The sequence below is a fragment of the Mya arenaria genome, chromosome 4 (genome assembly GCF_026914265.1).
Source record: "Mya arenaria isolate MELC-2E11 chromosome 4, ASM2691426v1".
NCBI lineage: Eukaryota > Metazoa > Mollusca > Bivalvia > Myida > Myidae > Mya > Mya arenaria.
Window position 1 is genome coordinate 53,869,333 of NC_069125.1, and position 22,282 is coordinate 53,891,614.

At 36.6% G+C, this 22,282-nt stretch overlaps 2 protein-coding genes across 2 annotated transcripts; both read right to left on the reverse strand.

Annotated features, from left to right (window-relative positions):
- Positions 1-906: 906 nt before the first annotated feature.
- LOC128230919 (uncharacterized) lies at positions 907-18,445 on the reverse strand. The gene is made up of 8 exons (XM_052943346.1): positions 18,377-18,445; positions 17,865-18,049; positions 17,445-17,599; positions 16,865-17,016; positions 12,725-12,852; positions 12,342-12,476; positions 1,301-1,459; positions 907-1,053 (listed from the first exon to the last, which is right to left on the reverse strand). The coding sequence occupies exons 1-8, from the start codon at positions 18,390-18,392 to the stop codon at positions 907-909; spliced, it is 1,077 nt and encodes a 358-aa protein (XP_052799306.1). The 5' UTR covers positions 18,393-18,445.
- A 476-nt stretch (positions 18,446-18,921) lies between these two features.
- LOC128232808 (dermatopontin-like) lies at positions 18,922-21,796 on the reverse strand. The gene is made up of 4 exons (XM_052946549.1): positions 21,520-21,796; positions 20,850-20,981; positions 20,424-20,547; positions 18,922-19,112 (listed from the first exon to the last, which is right to left on the reverse strand). The coding sequence occupies exons 1-4, from the start codon at positions 21,746-21,748 to the stop codon at positions 19,046-19,048; spliced, it is 552 nt and encodes a 183-aa protein (XP_052802509.1). The 5' UTR covers positions 21,749-21,796; the 3' UTR covers positions 18,922-19,045.
- Positions 21,797-22,282: the final 486 nt, after the last annotated feature.

The following is a 22,282-nucleotide window of genomic DNA, read 5'->3' on the forward strand; positions in this document are numbered from 1 at the left end:
TTGAAGTCGATGTTGTCGATGAACCTAGTGATTATATAAGTATTATTCCTACTTCAAACAAGCCTGCGAGGCTGCATAGTTTAAAGTATTATTTATCTTGCTATCATCCATCTAATAACCGGATAAATTTGTTGACATCCTCGGCAGCAGCCCACATGCTAGGTATAAAAATGAGTTGACTCTGATGTGTTATGATTATGATAACATTTGTATAAACGTTTTTCATTTCAAATATGAATGAGCTCTCACAGTATTTAATGTTCTCAAAAAATGCATGATTGAAATTAACTAATCGATAAGATTTTCCCGTGTTTCAACAGTAACTCAGCACTTATACACATGCTGCAAATGTGACGTCTAGTAAACAATGGTGCTTTAATGACGATTGCGTAAATCCGGACCGATTTGCTAGCGAATTCCTCAGACATAAATGACCGTTTAAGAAAGACATATAATATATGTCTTTTTGTATTTAGTGACTTACTTTTGCAATTCATATTAGTTCGTCAGACATCTCATCATGACTGATGACAATGTATATAAGCATAATTTGTAATTTAAGAAAGAAAAATTAAAAACAATACACATGCCAATAATAGGTCAAATATCCCTTTCACAAGTATAATGAAAGCATAAATGCAGAATTAGAGTTCAAACCAGTAAGTATATTAATTTGCATATTACCTTGTATATATTGTTTTCCGCTTACAACAACGACAGGGAGTTCAATATAATCTGCGTCTGTAAATACAATTAGAGTATCAATTATTGTTTCCAAAGTAAAGGCATATCTCCATCAATAAAACATGTCATACTATGAAATCTCCGAATAAAGCGAACTCACACTGAGGGTAAAATGATATACACTTTTTTAACTTTAATCTTTAATGCAAAAGCAAAACGTGGTCAAGGTGTCAAAGTGATACGGGCCACTTTACCTCGAGGACCTCCTAGAGTGACCAGGACATCGCTCACGGGAGTTGATAAGCTGATGATGATGCAACCCATCTGAATTAAAGGTATCTCGTAAACGGTTCCAGCCGCATAAAAAGTCTGGAATAAATGGCTGTATAATCAGAATGTTGATTCTTATTGGTTGAATTATAACTGGTTTTACTTAGATATGACATTAGCTCAGCGATGTGCATGAACTAACTTGTCTTAAAGCGACCATAGTTTTGATTTTTTTTAAGAACGACAACAAATCATAAGTCAAAGACAGATCTTTACAAATTATTATGACTGGGTTGCTCAATATATTTGAAATTTGCTGTTTTCTTTATGTTGTATTTTTGCATACCTGTTGCTGCAGGGAACGAAAGTCGGTAGGAGTTGCCAACGCACAAGCAATGTTACTGTATCGAAAGATGAACGTGACAGTTGATGAAATCTCGTCATTGACTGACACGCGGTTGATAAAGTGTGGACCCACATTCGGGGCAATATCTCCTTCGTCAACCTTGCAAAAACGTCAACAGAAATAGTTATTGTTTTACTATTATTCAGATATCATATTTGTTTAAATGCATTTTAATAATGATAAAAATGAACATGTACATACAGTTATATTGTTGATAATATTTGAAAACATCTTTGTGTACAGGTTGACAATATCTAGTTGTCCGGGCAACTTCGGACCTGTAATAGAAGATAGATCGATGCATTAATACAATCAGGTAATGCTTTATCAATAGAAATGAGGTAAAATTTTGTCAGACTTATTTTTAATTGCAGTAAACAAACAAAAGAAACGCTATGACAGAATTTCTTATGATCGTTGGGTCAAACTTTGCATAAATTAATACTTCAGTATTAAGAAATTAAAAATGTCAGTACTCAATGCTACATATGTTATGGTCAAATATATTTGGCTGTACATTTTGATACTTGTCAACAATGGTATCATTTGTTTACACTTGTGACTTCGCTTATTACAATGACAATAAAAAACAATGATAAAGATATCCTAGGATGTTGTTTGCGCGAATATGATTGTTTTCCGTAAGTAAAACCGGAAAATCCCATTACGACAATTACATTACTAGTTGGCTTGGGAACCGTGTATAAAACTTTGTACCGCTTGTATCGCTATATTGCAGAAGGTTTAAAACTGCTGTTGATGTTAATGGAAAGAAGAGTTGACTATTGAAAATGGTATTTTACTTAAATATTGTATTTGGTCAATATAAAAACACGTTTTATGGTTCCCTCAACGCTTGTATACAATTGAATACAACTGTAAACGCAGATAAAATGATTACTGCAATCATGCAGTATTATAAAGAACAAAATACATTTGTTTCATTAGATATACACTATTGATCAAATTCTACAAATATATAAAATTCACGATATATCCACTCATTACAATAACACTCAATATGCTATTTGATATACAGAAAAATCACAACGTTAAAACCTCGTTATGTTACGTTATGGTGAAGGATTTCGCTTAACATTATTAAATTTACCTATCCATTATTAATCCGACATTGTTCATCATACAATCTCAAAAGCTGTTATTTTAGTATTATGTACAAGGTTACAAAGACTAGATGCAGAATAGTAAAATGAAAACGTGCCATGCAAAAACAACATTCAATATAAAGTATTTGCATGGTACGTATACATATCAATTTTGCTGTTAGTATTATAGCATTTTCCTAAATATAAGATCTCTTTATGATGATACGTTCTATCTGCACTTTGTTCATGTTCCAATTTTCCCTGTAGACTGGCTCAATTTGTTTTTGTATTTTAGTACACTCAGTATTAAAATAAATACTGTAAATTTATTTAGACCTACTATTTATAACACTTTCCACTATTTAAAATTACCCTTTAAGAATAATGCACCTATAAATCAATGGGAAAAGGTGCGAATGATTGCTATGTGATATATGCATACTAGTGCGGGAACAGACGGAGTGAGCGAACTTCTGAGATATTTGCAAGCGCTAGAAATGACACTATTATCTTGTGTAATGATAGTCCAACGCCGGAACATAGGATCGTTCAACCTGACTTGTTTTCACGCATTGCAAATGTGAACTGTGCTTTATGCACTCAAGTCTCATCTAGGCCACCTAGGTTCGACCCCCCGCCTGGGCGCATGTGAGTTTGGTTTGTGGTCACCAAGTTGGACAAGTGGGTTTTCTCCGGGTGCTCCGGTTTCCCAAACAACACAAGAACACAATTTCGCGCAACATCGTGTCAACGAGAGTGATCAATATAAGTTACAATAACTTGTTTGAAAATCGGTCTTTAAATAAATAAGTTTAAACTCAACTAAACAAATGAACTCTGAAATAGTTAAGATATCTGGACGAAAAGGTAGAGACTCATAACTTATCACCCATAGCGGACATGCCACAGATACCGCCTAATTGAAAAGTGCTGAATGAAAACATTTGAAAAGGGAATTTGCGAAGCTTACTGAAGAAAACCGCAACTTCCGAAATTAGTAAGCTTAAGTCGGATGTGAGGCGTCTCGGCTCTTCCATAGCGACCGTAAACCAACGGTTAATGGACGGCGCAGCGAATAAGCGGACAATGCGCCTGTTAGCATAATAGTCACTATGCCGGAGTTAACGTTATTCAGTCGAAAACGTACGCCAATGCTATTACGCTGGGGAGTGCGGTGTGCGTACAGGAACAGGAAATACCTAAGAATAAAAGTACAGATTACTTCGAAATGACGACACTAATCTAACAAGACAACACGAAACCATTGTCATCTGTTAAGGGCCATGAAGCAGCAACCTCGCAAAGTTTTATACAGTCCAAAACGTACCCCGTTGCTTATACGCTAGAAAGTGGGTTGTGCGAACCGGAATAGCACATACATATGGGTATGGCTTCAGATTACTCCTAAATGACGGCGGAAGTCTCACAAGACTACACGGAACCATCGTCACCTAAAAAGCCACAGAAGGCAGCGCTAATACAAAGTTGTAGAAAAAAAAAACGAACATTAGCCGCATCTAAACGTCCACGCAATGGATTGACGAGAAGGTTTTAGTGAGCAGTAGAGACCGGAAGAGCCCGTCGGCGACGAATTCCCACCAATGGAAACGAACTATAGCGATGACAAATGATTGTGTTCATTACTGTGTGAGGGCGGTGTTATGTGTCATATTACATTGGGCAAATGAAACTTACGTTGGGAAAATACTTTACCGATATTTAAAATAAAACAATGTGTATCTTTTGTATGTCCGGGTATTTCAAGGAAAACTAGGCTCATCAGCAAAGTTTAATGTACCGGAGGAACTTGAGCCGATCATAGACGATGATAGACTTAGGCCGAAAGGGATAACCTACCGAAAGTTGATTACAACGGAAGAGTGGGATGACCAGCGGCAGTCGTCGAGACAGGCCTCTAGGTTCTGCGACAGACGGTATCAACACATTGGAGCAATTCGAGGGGTGAATGTTCTAAGTGGCATTAAATAAAGAAGCAGATAGAACCTTTTCGCTTTCACCCCTCGAATTGCAACTCGGATTTCCTAAATTCACTTACCACAGACACCTTATACCTGGGCTCCAGTTGTTTACAAGTCTGTAAATTCAATAAGCAAGCAAAATTTAATTTATTGCCTTAGAAATAAATTTATTTATGATACTTTCAGGGGACATAACGCATTACGTAGTAAATTATTAGTACCGAGTTTACAATTTTGATCCATCTCATCTTGCGGATAACACAACGCAATAATTTCACAGATAACTTATGCCAACCTGAATTACGCAGTATTTTCATAAGCTTTTTTATTTTCAAGTTAATTCCCAATTGAAGGTCTTTAGTGTTTATTTTTTGATCGATTTCATTTGATTAATTGTTAACCTTTTAGGGATATACGCATTTGGGCAGTCTCGTTCAGCTACGAACATGTTTTTTCAGTTTTTTGTGTGTTTACGTAACATAAGTTTCGGATGTAAACAAAGAAACTGGATGAACTTATTTTGAATGATCCCTTCGTTAATGGACTTTATCATTTCCTCCTCGAGGATGCTAGTACGGTGGAAGATGCTTTTGTAGTGGACGATTCACAGTCTGCTGTGTTATCTGCACATTTGAAAGGAAATTGTCTCTATATTATCATGATGATTGGAGAAAACGGCGTGGCCAGCGCGAATGCAATAGTGGATCCCCAATGGTGTTGTGCATGTTTGCCTTGGTATCGCTATGGGCAACCCGCTTCCATCTACAAGGATATTTTATTCCACAGCTACTTCCTCAATGAGACACAAGGAACATTAGTGTTGTGAGATTCAACGAGGTTCAGGTCTATTCCATCGAACCCTGAAAACTAAATGTGGACCTCAGGACTTTTTTCATTACTGGCATAATAAAGTGCTACAACTGCCGGACCCCCCCCCCCCCCCCCAACGTTATCTGCCTGGACGGTGTACTTTTCAACGCCAGAGGACTCAATTTTTATCCCACGGCACTCTTTGGAGCTGTTATTCGGTGTTAGAGACTACATTAACTTTGTCCATTGCTCAACTCCTGCCGAATTTCTCCATACACAGAGAGACTTTGACAATTTATTTTAATTTGTTTGAGCATGGCAATATTGTTTTGTTTTGTTTTTGTTGTTAATTTACATTTAATTTTTCAGTGCACAGTATGCACATTCATTTATAACCGATTTCTGTCAACCTTAAAAGTTTCTGATCCTTAATTAATTTCAATGCTTTCACAATCATAAATTACTTCCTGCCATACATATTTCTCATTCGGTGCAGGGGCCAATCTGATTTTGGTACGATCAGGATAGGGTACGAATGTCACATTCCTTGATTACAAACTTATCAGGAGATATTCTATGAAAATTCTTCTAACAAAATGGCATCATTTTGCCAAAATTTCTGGCAACGTCACTTATTGAGGACAATATCGTAAGTGAACTCTTAATAAAGCAAGAAATATTTATATTGTAATTACAAAAAAAAAAAAAAATTAAAAAAAAAATTTGAAGATTTCACTACAACCACTCATATTTTTGTTTATATGTCATGTTTTTTATTTTTATTTATTTTTGTACGCTTCAACTGCAACTATGTTTAGATTGAGTTAGCTTGTTTGTACAATACTTACATGTATATCAATTATGCTTTCCGTAATTCATGCTTGACATGATTTTTCATAATTATGTCACTTTCTCTATCATATTTTGGCAAACTTGTGTCATTGGATCAGGGTCTTCTCAATGCACATTCTGATTGGTTGACTATCATTATCATTTTATATCGGATGGGACAATGACCAAATACTCTCTTATTGACTGATTTACAAGTGCAAATATTGTCGACAAGTCAATGTCACTTGATGTGACATATAGATGAAGTAAGGGAATTTTAGACGAGCACTTTGCCAAAGTCAGCTTTTCGCGAGAGCCCTGGTGTATATATATAGTTCCGCTATTTTGGCTGATTGTTGGGTAACTCTTTTTTGCGGAGTTAGGCTTTTGGGGCCGATATTTGTGTACCTCTTTTTGTAGAGAACAGCTATTGGGGCTGATTGTTGTATTACTCTTAAACGACTTTTGTGGGGTTCGGCTATTGGGGCCTATTGTTATATAACTCTATTGTTGAGTATGGCTATTGGGGCCTATTGTTATATATCTCTGTTGTAGAATTCGGCTTTTGGGGCCAATTGTTGTTTACTCTATTGTGGAGTATGGCTTTTTGGGGACCTTCTGTTGGTTTACTCTATTGTTGAGTTCGGCTATTGGAGCCTATTGTTATATTACTCTATTGTGGAGAATGACTATAGGGGCCTATTGGTATTTTACTCTATGGTGGAGTTCGGCTATTGGGGCCTATTGGTATATAACTATATTGTGGAGTATGGCTATTGGGGCCTATTGTTCTATACCTCTATTGTGGAGTTCGGCTATTGGGGCCTATTGTTCTATAACTCTATTGTGGAGTTTGGCTATTGGGGCCTATTGTTCTATAACTCTATTGTGGAGTTCGGCTATTGGGGCCTATTGATCTATAACTCTATTTTAGAGTTCGGCTATTGGGGCCTATTGTTCTATTACTCTATTGTAGAGTTCGGCTATTGGGGCCTATTGTTCTATGACTCTATTGTAGAGTTCGGCTATTGGGGCCTATTGTTCTATAACTCTATTGTAGAGTTCGGCTATTGGGGCCTATTGTTCTATAACTCTATTGTAGAATTCGGCTATTGGGGCCTATTGTTCTATAACTCTATTGTAGAGTTCGGCTATTGGGGCCTATTGTTCTATATCTCTATTGTGGAGTTCGGCTATTGGGACCTATTGTTCTATAACTCTATTGTGGAGTATGGCTATTTGGGCCTATTGTTCTATAACTCCATTGTGGAGTTCGGCTATTGGGGCCTATTGTTCTATAACTCTATTGTAGAGTTCGGCTATTGGGGCCTATTGTTATATAACTCTATTGCAGAGTTCGGCTATTGGGGCCAATTGTTCTATTACTCTATTGCAGAGTTCGGCTATTGGGGCCAATTGTTCTATAACTCTATTGTATTGTAGAGTTCGGCTATTGGGGCCTATTGTTCTATAACTCTATTGTGGAGTTCGGCTATTGGGGCCTATTGTTCTATAACTCTATTGTGGAGTTTGGCTATTGGGGCCTATTGTTCTATAACTCTATTGTGGAGTTCGGCTATTGGGGCCTATTGTTCTATAACTCTATTTTAGAGTTCGGCTATTGGGGCCTATTGTTCTATAACTCTATTGTAGAGTTCGGCTATTGGGGCCTATTGTTCTATGACTCTATTGTAGAGTTCGGCTATTGGGGCCTATTGTTCTATAACTCTATTGTAGAGTTCGGCTATTGGGGCCTATTGTTCTATAACTCTATTGTAGAGTTCGGCTATTGGGGCCTATTGTTCTATAACTCTATTGTGGAGTTCGGCTATTGGGGCCTATTGTTCTATATCTCTATTGTGGAGTTCGGCTATTGGGACCTATTGTTCTATAACTCTATTGTGGAGTATGGCTATTTGGGCCTATTGTTCTATAACTCCATTGTGGAGTTCGGCTATTGGGGCCTATTGTTCTATAACTCTATTGTAGAGTTCGGCTATTGGGGCCTATTGTTATATAACTCTATTGCAGAGTTCGGCTATTGGGGCCAATTGTTCTATTACTCTATTGCAGAGTTCGGCTATTGGGGCCAATTGTTCTATAACTCTATTGTATTGTAGAGTTCGGCTATTGGGGCCTATTGTTATATAACTCTATTGTAGAGTTCGGCTATTGGGGCCTATTGTTGTTTTACTCTTTGGTGGAGTACAGCTATTCAGGGCCTTTTGTTATTTTACTCTATTGTGGATTACAGCTATTAGAGCCTATTGTTTTATAACTGTATTGTAAAATGACTTTTGGGGTCGTTTGTTGTTTTCCTCTATTTGGCAGTTTTGCTATTGGGACATATTGTTCTTATAAATTACTCTATTGTTGAGTGACCTTTTGGAGCATATTGTTATATTACTCTATTGTAACCTGCGGCTATTGGAGCCTTTGGTTATATTTCTTTTTGTGGAATGTGCGTATTTGCCGATAGTTGTTTAACTTCTGTGGAGTAGAGCTATTTGGGCCTTTTTGTTGTATTACTCTTTGGTGGGGTACAGCTATTGACACCTAATTTTAGATTACCTCGATTGTGGAGTGCGGCTTTTGGAGCCGATTAGTGTTTTCCTGTTTTGTTGAGTAAAGCTATTGGGGTATTACTCCATTGCTAAGTACGGCTATAAGGACCTATTGTGATATTGCTCTATTGTGAAGTTAGGCTATTAAGATCGATTGTTGCTTTTCACTCTATTGTCTAGTCCGGCTATTGGAACGTATTGTTGCATTATTCTATTACAGAGTACGGCTATTGTACTGCCTGCTGTTGTATTACTCTATTGCAGAGTACCGCTACAGGATTCAGTTACGGTATTCCGCTATTCTAGAGTATGGCTTTTGGGAACCTATTGTTGTATTATTTTTATTTTATTTTTTGCATTACTCTATTGTGGAGTTCGGCTTTTGAGGCCGATTTTGTAATAACCTATTGCAACCTATTCTTGTAATACTCTTATATAAATGTGGAGTATGGCTATTTAGGCCAATTTGTTGTATTTCTGATGTAGAGTGCAGCTGTTCGAGTCTATTGTTGTATTAGCCTATTGTAAAGTACAGCTGTAGGCGCCTATTGTTTTGTTGCTCTATAGTAGAGTACAGCTGTTGAAGTCTGTTGTGGTATTACTCTATTCATTGTAAAAGTGCAGCTATCGGGAGCCTGTTGTTGTATTGCTCTGTTGAAGAGTGCAACGGTTGGAGCCTGCTGTTGTATTGCTCTATTGTGAGGTACAGCTATTGGGAGCCTGTTGTTGTATTGCTCTATTGTGAGGTACAGCTGTTGGGAGCCTGTTGTTGTATTACTCTATTGTAAGGTACAGCTGTTGGGAGCCTGTTGTTGTATTGCTCTATTGTGAGGTACAGCTATTGGGAGCCTGTTGTTGTGTTGCTCTGTAGTAGAGTTCAGCTGTTGGATCCTAATGTTGTTTTACTCTGTTGTAGAGTGCTACAGTTGGGGCCTGTTGTTGTATTACTCTATTGTAAGGTACAGCTGTTGGGAGCCTGTTGTTGTATTACTCTATCGTAAGGTACAGCTATTGGGAGCCTATTGTTGTATTGCTCTGTAGTACAGTACAGCTGTTGGAGCCTATTGTTGTATTACGTTTTGGTAAAGTGCAGCTGTAGGGGCCTTTGTTGTATAACTCTATTGAAAAGTACAACTGATTCAGCCTGTTGTGGTATTCCTGTGGTTAGAGTCCAACTGCTGAAGCCTCCAACTTTGTTTCGGTCATGTATATTGTTCGTTTGTAACGATATACGTCATTTAATGTGAATAAATGACATTTTTCAATTTCCATCCTGGTTTGTCAATTACTCGAAACAAATGAACTCAACTCATACTTTTAAGAGAGTACTCATAAAAACCTATTGGAATCGCGAAGTATAGGCCGCTCACACCTTTGCTTGTCGATTACGAAAAACTTGGATGGTAGCCGAGCGACCAAGGGGTTATGAGTACGTGACCTTATCGTGACTAGAAGAAGGCAAGACAAAGTTCAGGAACATTCGGAGACAAAGCAAAGAGGAAGTGAAAATCAGTCCAACTGTTCACAAATTATGCAATAGGGGTGTTTATAGAAATATTATGATTGTGATAGCTAGAATAACTTGTTTGTGAGCGCTCTTAACTATTGTGTGACATTTTGTTTTGTGGCATTGACATTGTTTCCGGGCTATTGTGCTTGAACTATGTTTACGCTTAGGCTCCAAATGCATCCATTACTTTAGGATTATCTGAACATAATCTTACTTACGATTTCAGCACATTTCCGAATGTGTAAGCCGAATGTGACATCTATGCGAATGATTATGTTGTTTGCATTTTTTCAATGAAGTGTACATTTGGTAGTCTGATCACCGTATTTGGAGACATGTTGTTCATATTTGTTATTTATGTCTGTAATGATTGTACACTTAGTATGTAACCTTCGTTAAATAAAGTTGTTATTATTATTATTATTATTATTATTATGCATCACTATAATTTTCAATCACATATCGTGTTCATAAATAAAATGCATATGTTCTTTTAGGGGGAAATACATGTATTGTATTGTATTGTATTGTAATGGGTTATAACGTTTATTATCAGATAAATGAAACACAAATTCTAAGGAAACAAAATAGTTTTTTTTTTCATATCTTGAAAAAAGTATGTTTATTGTAAGCTAGTTTAGGCTCTTGTTTTTCCAAGTCTGATACGGCAATCATCATACTATGGTGAGATCATTTTTACTTACTTAATATGTCATCATTAACCTATACGTATTTAAATACCTTTAACCAATTTCATTAATAAAGTTAGAATAGCAATTCATTCTGTACTCGTTCCAAATATATTGCTAAATGCAATCGATTATTCAAAATGAACTCGTTCCAAATATATTGTTAAATGCAATTGATTAATCATAATGATTTTTTGTCCTTTCGAATCATTTAAACGCCCCTCTGCAGCATTTGCCCGTATTTAAGTGTATTGTAAGTATGTTTTATTGTTGTCTTGTTATGTTTCCTGCACTGCAGGACCTTTCCTTAATCAAAAAACAAAAATACAAATTTGAAAATGAATTGTTATCCAGTTTGTGAATGTTGCTCGTCATATGGAAAAGCCTTCGATTTTGAAATAATCATAAACATAAGGGCAACTTCTTTTTCTGTTATAAGCTAATTTGATCATTTCCTTTTGAAAGAGCTTTTGTATAGACTGTTACATTGTTTGTATTTACATTTCTAATTAAAAAGTGCTTAACATTGTTCATATTGAACCCGAAATAACCAAGGTCATTCCATAGAATGCATAAATATCTTCAATGGCCGAGTGTTCAAGACCAGAGCGTAGGATGTTTTGCGGAAACGACTTTTTCTTGGTTTCGCAGAACACGCTGCGCTAGAGTTAGGATGAACCAATCTTACACGAGCAGCCATCGTAGATGCGTGCCTTCCACCTCAGTTAAACAAAAAATGTATTTTAATATATTTTAACATACTGGTTGTTTTTTATATTTGCTCGTGTACAAGGTTATAAGTATCTTCCACGGCCGGGAGTGTAAGGTAGGTTCATCTGTGGAAACGAGGTTTACCGAGTTTCAGCAAAACACCCTGCGCGAGGGGTTGGATAAACCTTACACGATCGGCTATGGAAGAGGCTTTTTTTCCCATCTCAATTATACAAATTTAACTAAAAATGTATTTTTGCTGGAGCTCTTTAGTGCGTAATGAAAATAAATGCGTATGGATATGTGATAATTCGTGGTTGTCATGGATATGCGCGCATTGATTCAGATTATGTTAATAGTCAAATCGGTCTTTAAACAGTTCTTTGGTAAGTGAAGCATTATTCTTGAAAGGTGCGTGAAAACTTTTTTAAGGTGCCATTTGAAGCGAGAAATGATTAATTAGCATTCTCAATATTGCCACCAGACAATGTCTCCATGATGCTTCAGACGACAGTTTTCAACAAGGGAGGTAATTTCAATGTTGAAAAGGAGTTCCATACAGGTACTTGTTTTATCTTTGCCAGTGGGCAAGATAATTATTTCTAGCATGGTTAAATTTTTGGATCTACGTATCTAAGGTGAGAGAAAAGAATTTCCTGCATGGCCAAAAATCTCAATATACTTATATGGGGTGGGAGAAATCCTGTACGTGGTATGCATTTCCGTAATTGGATGAAAACCATAACTACGGATGCCATAAGATAAAACACTAACCCTGTACGTGGTAGGCACTCCCGTAGTCAGATGTTAACCCTCCACATATCTCCTGCGTATTCGGACACGGGTAGTAGCATTGGGATGGGTTTTCACTGAGCGGTACTGACCCGATATCCCCGCAGTAACAGTGTTGTGCAGTCTAATGACCCAAAATAAATTTAAACAGGGGGTTACGACTTAAACTGTCGCGTTCAAAATTCAAAATGTTCAAATGTTAAATAATGTACATACAATGTAAAAGTAGCTGATATTTTTTCATACCGAACTGTAAAAACATACGGCCACAACACAATAAGATTTTGAACTGTTCGTTTTAGTTAATATTGGTAATAAATCACGTTTCGATGTTCTACAGTATTGTCTCATATATATATATATTTGGCCTACCACAGTTAAAGCAAGAGCAGATATGCCCCAGCATGTATTGGTACACATTGTAGGCGACATGTTGGCAGAATCTGTTAACATCAGAGTGGTATTCACCAGATCGGTAAGCAACGCACATCCCAAATTGCCTGTACGAAAAAGAAATTCAATTTCGATAATACATTGATTTTTTTAGGGTTATGCATTGAGTTTTCATGAATATGAATGAAACTGTGTCCAAGACCCAGATGCGTATCTTTTTGAACTGACTATAATCATGACAATTGTTTCTTTCATATTTTGATAAAAAGCCTGTAATCACGGTTTTTTTAATTTTGCATAAGTATTTGTTAGCAAATTGTTTTGCTGAAAATTTTAAATGATACATGCATGATGCTTTCAGCACAAGTCTTAATGTAATCAGTACGTATTGTATTATATTTTTATTATCAAATAAGTCAAAATTTAAATGGTCGAACAGTGTGTGCTTATTGCCGTCGTGTGTTGTTGTCACCAGTTACATGTCAATAACACCTTGAATGGCGGTAAGCGGCGCAATGTGGCTAGAAATGCTTAATCAATGTTGCCGTGCTGAACATTTATGCAGAAGCAATAAATAACGGCAGTTAAGGCCAAAGCCTGACTGTAATGAAATAAACTTCCCGTTGACAAAAGGCAAGGGGAGGAGAAGAGTTTAATTTCATGTTGGTAACATGGCATACGGAAGCAGAAACCGAAACAAACGGATATTGCCTCGAAGCCACTGAGGCAGTTTTGTTTGCATGCGAGATGTAGCCGCGGGATGTAAGCGTGAGGCTAGAACGTACTTCATAATGCCAAATGATTTTTGAGTGTCAAGTTAAATTAAGTATATATGGCTCTATAACAGCATTTTTCAGTTCATCTGAAATGCTTTTTACATGGTATTATATTTCATACATCGATGGCGTATTTAATTCTTCCCAATAAGTCAAATATCAGAAGCGAACTAGCATTCCCCGGGAATTAATAAACATATTATTGGAGAAAGCAATTCTTTACTATTCACAATTTCCCCGAGTCGAATGAAATGACAAAATAAAGGCAACTAATTCAAATAGAGTAACTAGACCAAATACAGTGCCAGTAAGCAAAACATCTTACTCAATGTAATATACACTACAGAGACAACACAAGTAACCGTACTCAACATAGTCTTAGGGTCTGGTTTAGGTGCTAAATCATCAAAATCTAAGTGACATATGGATACACAAAAAATCCTAGGCCAAAACACAGATTACAACTTTACATATATGCAGAAAAATCATTTAGAAAATAAACTGCCAAAACAACTGGATACACTCAAGGACTGGGCCGGTTTTATGTATGCAACCCCATATTTATCCCTGTTGACTGGACCAAGAGAGCATTATAGTGTTGTAAGCTCCGCCCACGAGTCAATACGTATTTAGGGCTACGCCAACGAGTCGATACGTGTTTTACGCTCCGCCAAAGAGTCAATACGTGTTTCGCCAACAAGTCAATACGTGTTTTAGGCGCCGTCACCGACTCAATGCGTGTTTAAGGCTTCGCTAACGAGTCAATATGTGTTTTAAGATCGCCAAGTTTAAGGCTTCGCTAACGAGTCAATATGTGTTTTTAAATCGCCAAGGAGTTAATACGTGTTTACGGCTCAGTCCACGAGTAAATGCGTGTTTTAGGCCGCGCCAACGAGTCAATACGTATAATTACCACAAAAAAGAGAAACAAGTATGATTTTATAACATAAGGTTATGCAGCTGTACATTGTCCCTATATTTTACCGATTAAATGTATAATGTCGAATAACAAATACTATTTCAAATAAGAACCTACAGTTATTCTCCATCGTAAATATCAAAATATGAAATATTTAAGTATGGTATAATTCAGGATAGTAAATACACATTGTGCTATGATTGATTGCCTTGTGCCCTGTCTACGTAATTGGAAATGAATTACCATCTTGTTATTAGCTCTGTGCGATACCAACAATTCCTGAACATATGTCGTTAATCTAATCATCAATCATTTACGTGTTATAATAATGACAAATTTCAGTATAGCCTATAGGTGGCATTTCGTGGAAGACATAAGTCAACAAAATCATCACATTTTCGAAGTTGAAAAATGAAAATGATTATCAATTCTATGATGGGTTTAAACGTTGTTTATGAAATGTTGACGCCTTACATGTACATTGTTTTCAAATGTTTTGGGCAGAAAAAGTTACCACGTATATTTTATTTAAGGAATGAATTGCGGGGTTGATGTCATTATCGGGGCATGAACGCAATTGGGCTGGTCAAAGGGTGTGGATTCCGAAGGACAATGAATTACGATCCGAACATATCCGAAGATGTTGCGTTCATCGGATGATAACCGCAATTGCCGAAAGGCAGTTCATTTAAGGAATGGACGTTGAGGTGTAAATATTCAGTGTATGTCGACGTCGAAAAGTGTCAAGTCTCTCTCAATGTATGTGTACGTTTACTTATTGAGTAAACATTAATAAAGTATTAAAGGCAGCGTATACGCATCTGTTTTTCTAGGTATATGTTATAGCCTAATATTAAGCCGTAATTAAAATGGTATGGTGTGTTCATCTTCTAATTACGAAATCGAGCGAGCATAACTTGAACGAATATGTTAAAATATGTTTCCTCCGACGTTTAAAACCTAAACGTTATTTGTTGCACATAGTCATAATTCTGGCATCATTAAGTGAAATTAAGAAATCGAACGGCATCAACTCCAAGAAATTCAATAATAAGATTGCAGAAGTTCACTCAGCAAATTTACTTAATATGCGTTATATGTAAGCCCCTTAAAATAAATTATAAAGAAAAAGCTGATAAATGTTTGTTTGTTTAGTGTCTATACTTCACCGAGTGAGAACCAGAATCAAAGTTTTAATTCACGAATAACAGTAAAAAATGTGCGCCAACTTATATAAGACTAGAAGTAACCAGGGGCTACTATATAAACACTGATATCTAGAAGTGACTTTAACCAGGGGCTACTATATAAACACTGATATATAGAAGTGACTTTAACCAGGGGCTACTATATAAACACTGATATCTAGAAGTGACTTTAACCAGGGGCTACTATATAAACAGTGATATCTAGAAGTGACTTTAACCAGGGGCTACTATATAAACACTGATATCTAGAAGTGACTTTAACCAGGGGCTACTATATAAACACTGATATCTAAAAGTGACTTTAACCAGGGGCTACTATATAAACAGTGATATCTAGAAGTGACTTTAACCAGGGGCTACTATATAAACACTGATATCTAAAAGTGACTTTAACCAGGGGCTACTATATAAACACTGATATCTAAAAGTGACTTTAACCAGGGGCTACTATATAAACACTGATATCTAGAAGTGACTTTAACCAGGGGCTACTATATAAACACTGATATCTAAAAGTGACTTTAACCAGGGGCTACTATATAAACACTGATATCTACAAGTGACTTTAACCAGGGGCTACTATATAAACAGTGATATCTAAAAGTGACTTTAACCAGGGGCTACTATATAAACACTGATATCTAAAAGTGACTTTAACCAGGGGCTACTATATAAACAGTGATATCTAGAAATGACTTTAACCAGGGGCTACTATATAAACAGTGATATCTAGAAATGACTTTAACCAGGGGCTACTATATAAACAGTAATATCTAGAAGTGACTTTAACCTGGGGCTACTATATAAACACTGATATCTAGCAGTGACTTTAACCTGAGGCTACTATATATACAGTGATATCTAGCAGTGACTTTAACCAGGCGCTACTATATTAACACTGATATCTAGCAGTGACTTAAACCAGAGTCTACAATATAATCAGTGACATCTAGAAGTGACTTTAACCTGGGGCTACCATATAAACAGTGATATCTAACAGTGAATTTAACAACGGGCTACTATATAAACAGTGATATCTAGCAGATAATTTAAACCGGGGCTTCTATATTAACAGAGTGAATTTAACCAGGGGCTTCTATATAAACAGTAATGTCTAGAAGTGACTTTAACCAGGTTAATTTTCATGTAAAATAGAACACTTATTTAATGGATATATCTCCTTACTTTTATTGTGGAAACGCTGTATTTAACCTACCATCGAGAACGACAGGTGGCACAAAGGGAACGTTCTTTCTCCGTGCTGCAAACATTCGGGGCATTCCTGGGTATGATAGAGGTCCAAAAGTAATCGTAAACCATGCTGTACCGGTACTTTGCTGCTCCACCAAAACCCGGTAGTTTGAATCACTGAAATACACGAACAGAAACATACCTGATTCTGTTTCCCATTTTCCAAATTTCTTTTCAGAAGAAAATAGTAATTCTACTAACGGCCTACAAGAGATTCAAAATAGAACGCTACATTAACAATTGTCTTACAATTCCATCTTTCTGTGAACTAATTACGACTGCGGAGTCTTTGCGAAATCATATATGAAGCATTATGCCCGATCCTGCAAAACAGAATCAGGGTAATGAATACGCTTAAAGAACGATTGCTTGCCTTTCAATCTAACAGCAATCCTAATAATTCCATCATTTAACTAGTTCATTTATAAAGATATGCAGCATTTAAAATGCATACAAAATATACCTTTACAATCCCAAATGGCAATAAACCAGTATGTTATTGTTTCGCGGCACAACGATCAAACACCAATTGTCAAGACACGAACCTCAAAGTAACGCTCATGTCGGTAATTACACCGTGTGTAGAATATACAATGTTGGTCTGGGTCATCCAAGATGAAAGGAATGGGAAAGTTCCCGATATGTTGTACTCAACTTCAAAGAAGACATCGCCTACCTTATTCATACCACTGACGGATACCTGAAACATTCATAAGTAAATTCCCATCAAACTTATCAGCGTTTATTGACACATGTGGGAACGTTAGGGGAAAACAACTACTATAATTGCTCTGTTAGTGGCTTAAAGCTTTCTCTTGACATTTTGTAACAATGCATAGCCCGATAAAGATGCAGCTTGGAAAAGAATTCCATTTTTGATGATTTTTATTGTCTTATTAAAAAAAATAGAGGTTTAATATTTCTGTTAGGAAATATATCATGTGCAAGCATCTATATCACAGTACCGTTTCAAATGTAGATGATCCCCATGTGTCAACCAGGCCACTCCGGAAGTTCCCCCCAGCGATGACGTCAGAAATGGGAAGCGAGTGTTTGTTTGCAGAAGGGTCGTTTTCGGCGCCGGTTACATTCCACAAATCCTCAAAGTCTCGGTCACTTCCAGCTAAGAGCACCATCAACGTGCTATAAACTGGAAACAAAGGTTTTACACCCATGGCATTGTAGATTATATTTCGCTCACTGTCAAAGACAGTAAAGCTTCTCTCAATCATTATGTGGTGTGTTTAGACAATGAGCAACAATTACAGACTTTAAATTCATTTTCATATTTTGCTTACGAGTTTGATATTTGGCTTTATTTGCGTTCTAGCTCCGTAGTTTTGACAGCAGTGCATTGTGTTAATCATCATAAATCATACCTGTATAGCTTCCACATATCGGTTAACTCATTGTATCAAAAACTACATGTCAAACATAATTCTTTCTATGAAAACTTAACAACTATTGTTTTACTCACCAACTGTTGTAGCCATTAAACCTCTTAAGCAGATTATTAGACCTTTGAATAATGGCACAGTTTTTTTTCTAAATTCGTATTAAGCCATTTTCAGTTTAAAAAAACAGCAACATTTATCGTATATAACAACTTCTTCACAAATTATCCTAATAATTTGTTACATTAATCCATGCACTCAATGACTCTATTAGCAATGTAACACTTCATGAAAGCACGACAACACCCGCCCAGATTAAAGTCTTGATATAATGGGGCTATCCACTGCACCCTGCATGGTAGTTCATGAAAAATGAGCGTCCATGTCCGCTTTTTTTCTTTATTATATTGGTTATTGATTTTGGATCTATAGGTCGCGCATGTCCACACTTCTACCGGAGATGTTCATTATACTCTCCAGGATTCCGCGATTAATGTATTCATCGCTCCTTCAATAATCAGAAACCAAAACAAGCCATTCAAAATCAGCGAGTTGATGAATAATCAGTGTGGTGATGCGCATATAATTCTTGCGTCCCGGAGAGCCATTCATAAACACAAAGACAATGTGATAAATGTCTTCATTTATTACTTAAAGGTAACACTATTTGTAAGCCTCCAAGAAATATACATTTCATATCACAAAGGTTGTCCGCGACGTTCATCGACCTTACTGTATGGGCACTAAGGTAGTTATTTCCCTACCAAAGATCCTGAAGCAATAAACGGTGTGCAGAGTTCAAACTTGTAACGTCGGTCCCTGGAAAACACAAACGAAAAAACGGGCCATTATTACATGTAACACTGGATTAAAGCAACGATACATGCATGACAAGTATTATACTGCTCTATACCTCAGTAATCCAAATATACGAATATATATCGTACATGTTTGTTACCAATAATATTAAGATAATCATGATAATAAAAAAAAATGACGTAACAGTTTTTCTTGAGATATCATTCGTTCTAAACTTAGCTAAGACTTTCATTCATGCAATGAAACCAACGGAATTAGACCTACTGTGACCTTATTTAATAACACAATCATGATGAAAAAAACAACAGGATAATCAACAATGATGGTTCTGATTACCGCATTCGAAAGGTGAGTAAATACAAGGAATTCCCATGGAGATGAGTCGGATTTCGGTAGCTACAAATCATGCGAATCCAACCATTTACAAATGAAAGCAACGATAAACTTATATGCATTATCGGACATATCTATTTGCATTTAATACGTTCAAAATGCAATTTTAATTTGATTGCACTCAATAAAACAATGAAAACTACAGGGGCAAGCTCAGTAGTTGAACATATAAACCCATTTTAGAGGCACAAGGTAAGTGCCAAAACGACAACGAACTAGGAACACAAACCTATATACACACCTCATACACAATTACAAACACAAATAGTCCTCAAACGCACCAGTATAGCTTTACCGATAAATGACTATAAGTATCTTCCATGGCCGAGAGTGTAAGATAGGTTCATTCCGACCCGAGCGTTGGGTGTTTTGCGGAAACGAGATTTACCGAGTTTCCGCAAAACACCCTGCGCGAGGGTCGGGATGAACCTATCTTACACGAGCGGCTATGGTAGATGCTTTTTCTTCCACCTCAGTTAATCATACTTTAGTTAAAATGTATTTTTTTGCTGGAACTATTTTGTGCTTAGTGAAAATAATTGCGTACGGATATGCGATAATTCGTGGTTGTCATGGATATTCGCGCAGTGATTCAGAGTGTGTTAATGGTCTGATCGGTCTTTAAATAGTTCTAAGAAGAGTGAAGCATTATTTCTTGAAAGGTGCGTGAAAACTGTTTTCTGGTGACATTTGAAGCGAGAAATAATAAAATACCGTTCTAAATATTGCCACAAGACAAGTTTTCCATGATGCGCTACAGACGACAGTCTTCAACAAGGGAGGTAATTACAATGTGGTGACCACTAAAAGAAGTTCTATACGGGCATTTTATCTTCGCCCGTGGGCAAGATAAGAATTTCTAGCATGGCTAAATTAATGGATCTACTTATCTGAGGTGGGAGAAATGTATCATCTTACTCGTTATGGTTACTGTGGTAGGAGTCCATTCCTTTCATCACTGTACCAGGCTCGGCATTAAAATTCTGAGCTCCGTCAAAAGCGTTAGTCCAATCCGTAAACTTGCAGTCGGCCATATGTACATCTATAAGTGCAATTAACAACCATTCATGATTTAAGGTTGTTCATTTGTTTTACTTTAGTTCGGAAACCCTATCATTACAATGGGTTACATTTTACTCGCAGACGAAAAGCTGCCTTCCTGATGTGTATTTTGATTTACGTTGTACGATGTGTTATTTGATTGCGCTGTTGATTGTTTTGCCACTTGTAAAGGAGTATCACGCACACCAGGTAGGTCTGGTTTAGTATATCTCGTATCTTGCTGGTGTCAAGGACATTACAGAATATTTGAATTACAATAATGCAATTGACATCTTAAATTACCTGGCAGTGAGCAGCATCGGAACTTCCATATTCTGTCCTCATAATGGTTGTTATGTTGACTGCCCATCCCGTTCACGTACTGATTTCCTGGGCATTGGAAATTCTCCGGCTGGTCAAACACATTTGCGTAACCTTCAACACATAACACATCACAACAGTTATGATAATATTACGTGAAATTAAAACTTATTTGCTGTTGTATATTGCGCGGCTGGATGACTGAACATGAAGGAATATGATACCGCTCTATGACAGTCATACTTTTATGTTATTCCATACTCATAATTGTATATGTATATTTACAATTTGTTTAAAGTCCGAAACATTAGAGTAAACTTGTGAAAGAAGATAAAGTTTGAATTACATCGACAAACTATTAATGTCACATAGTGTTTATTTCTGTTGACTTCTTCAACAAAGATCGGCCTGCGTTTATTCTTTATTCCTTATTATACGAAATACTAGTAGAACTCGTGTATAGTGATAGTGACTAGGATCGAGGTTCACGTGTGGGAACGCCAGCCTAAAGACATAACACAGTCTTTACAATTATTTAAGCCAGCATTTTGAATTGTTTTAGTCTTGACGATGCATTAACAGAACGTGCCGCAGTACATCAACTTATTTGCATAAAACAAATCTAATTTCTTTGCCATTACATTGAACTTACCTGTCCAGTAACATGCTGCTTTTGTCCCATCCATTTCCGCCATGACGTCCCGACAACTAAAGTCAAACTGTCGGTCTTCAGCATGGTTGTCATGAACGCTTTCCACGTGCGATATCGTCTGCTCGGAAGTTCCGCACGAGAATGAAAATTCGGCGTCAAGAGCGTTCACGTACGCTGCAGCATGCCTACAAGAACCGAGTATCAATACAAGAGAAAACAAAACAAACATTTCTCTTAGCTATGTATTCGCAACACTTTAAAATGTGACTGTTTTAAATTAAATGAGGCAATAAATAAGAACAGTACTATAAGAACAAAGTTATCAAGTGAAGTTTACATTTGGGTTTGGTAGATAAGAATTCGAATCATTACCATTTACTTTAAGATTACAAGTCATGTACCTTCTAATTACGTATGGCTCATACAAATAAACGTCAAGATAACGATATATAAACGATTCCTTATATGCTCATCATTGTTATTTTTAAGTACGTATGCCACAATGGTAAATGAAAATCATAGGTAAATGAAGATCGCCGTATGGATAAGATTAGTTGAGTTCAGTTTAAGATCGTATTTTATTTCGCGAGTGTCATAAAAATATAAAAGAAAATCCTCTTTGTTATGAAGTTTTTTGAATCACGATGTCTTAATACAACAATTTTAAAACTTCTGTTGATATGAGTTCTCACAGTTGTGTAACATTGCACTCTGGACTCATTATGATACAGTATTGTCGAACCATCCATGAGTTTGTGACGTT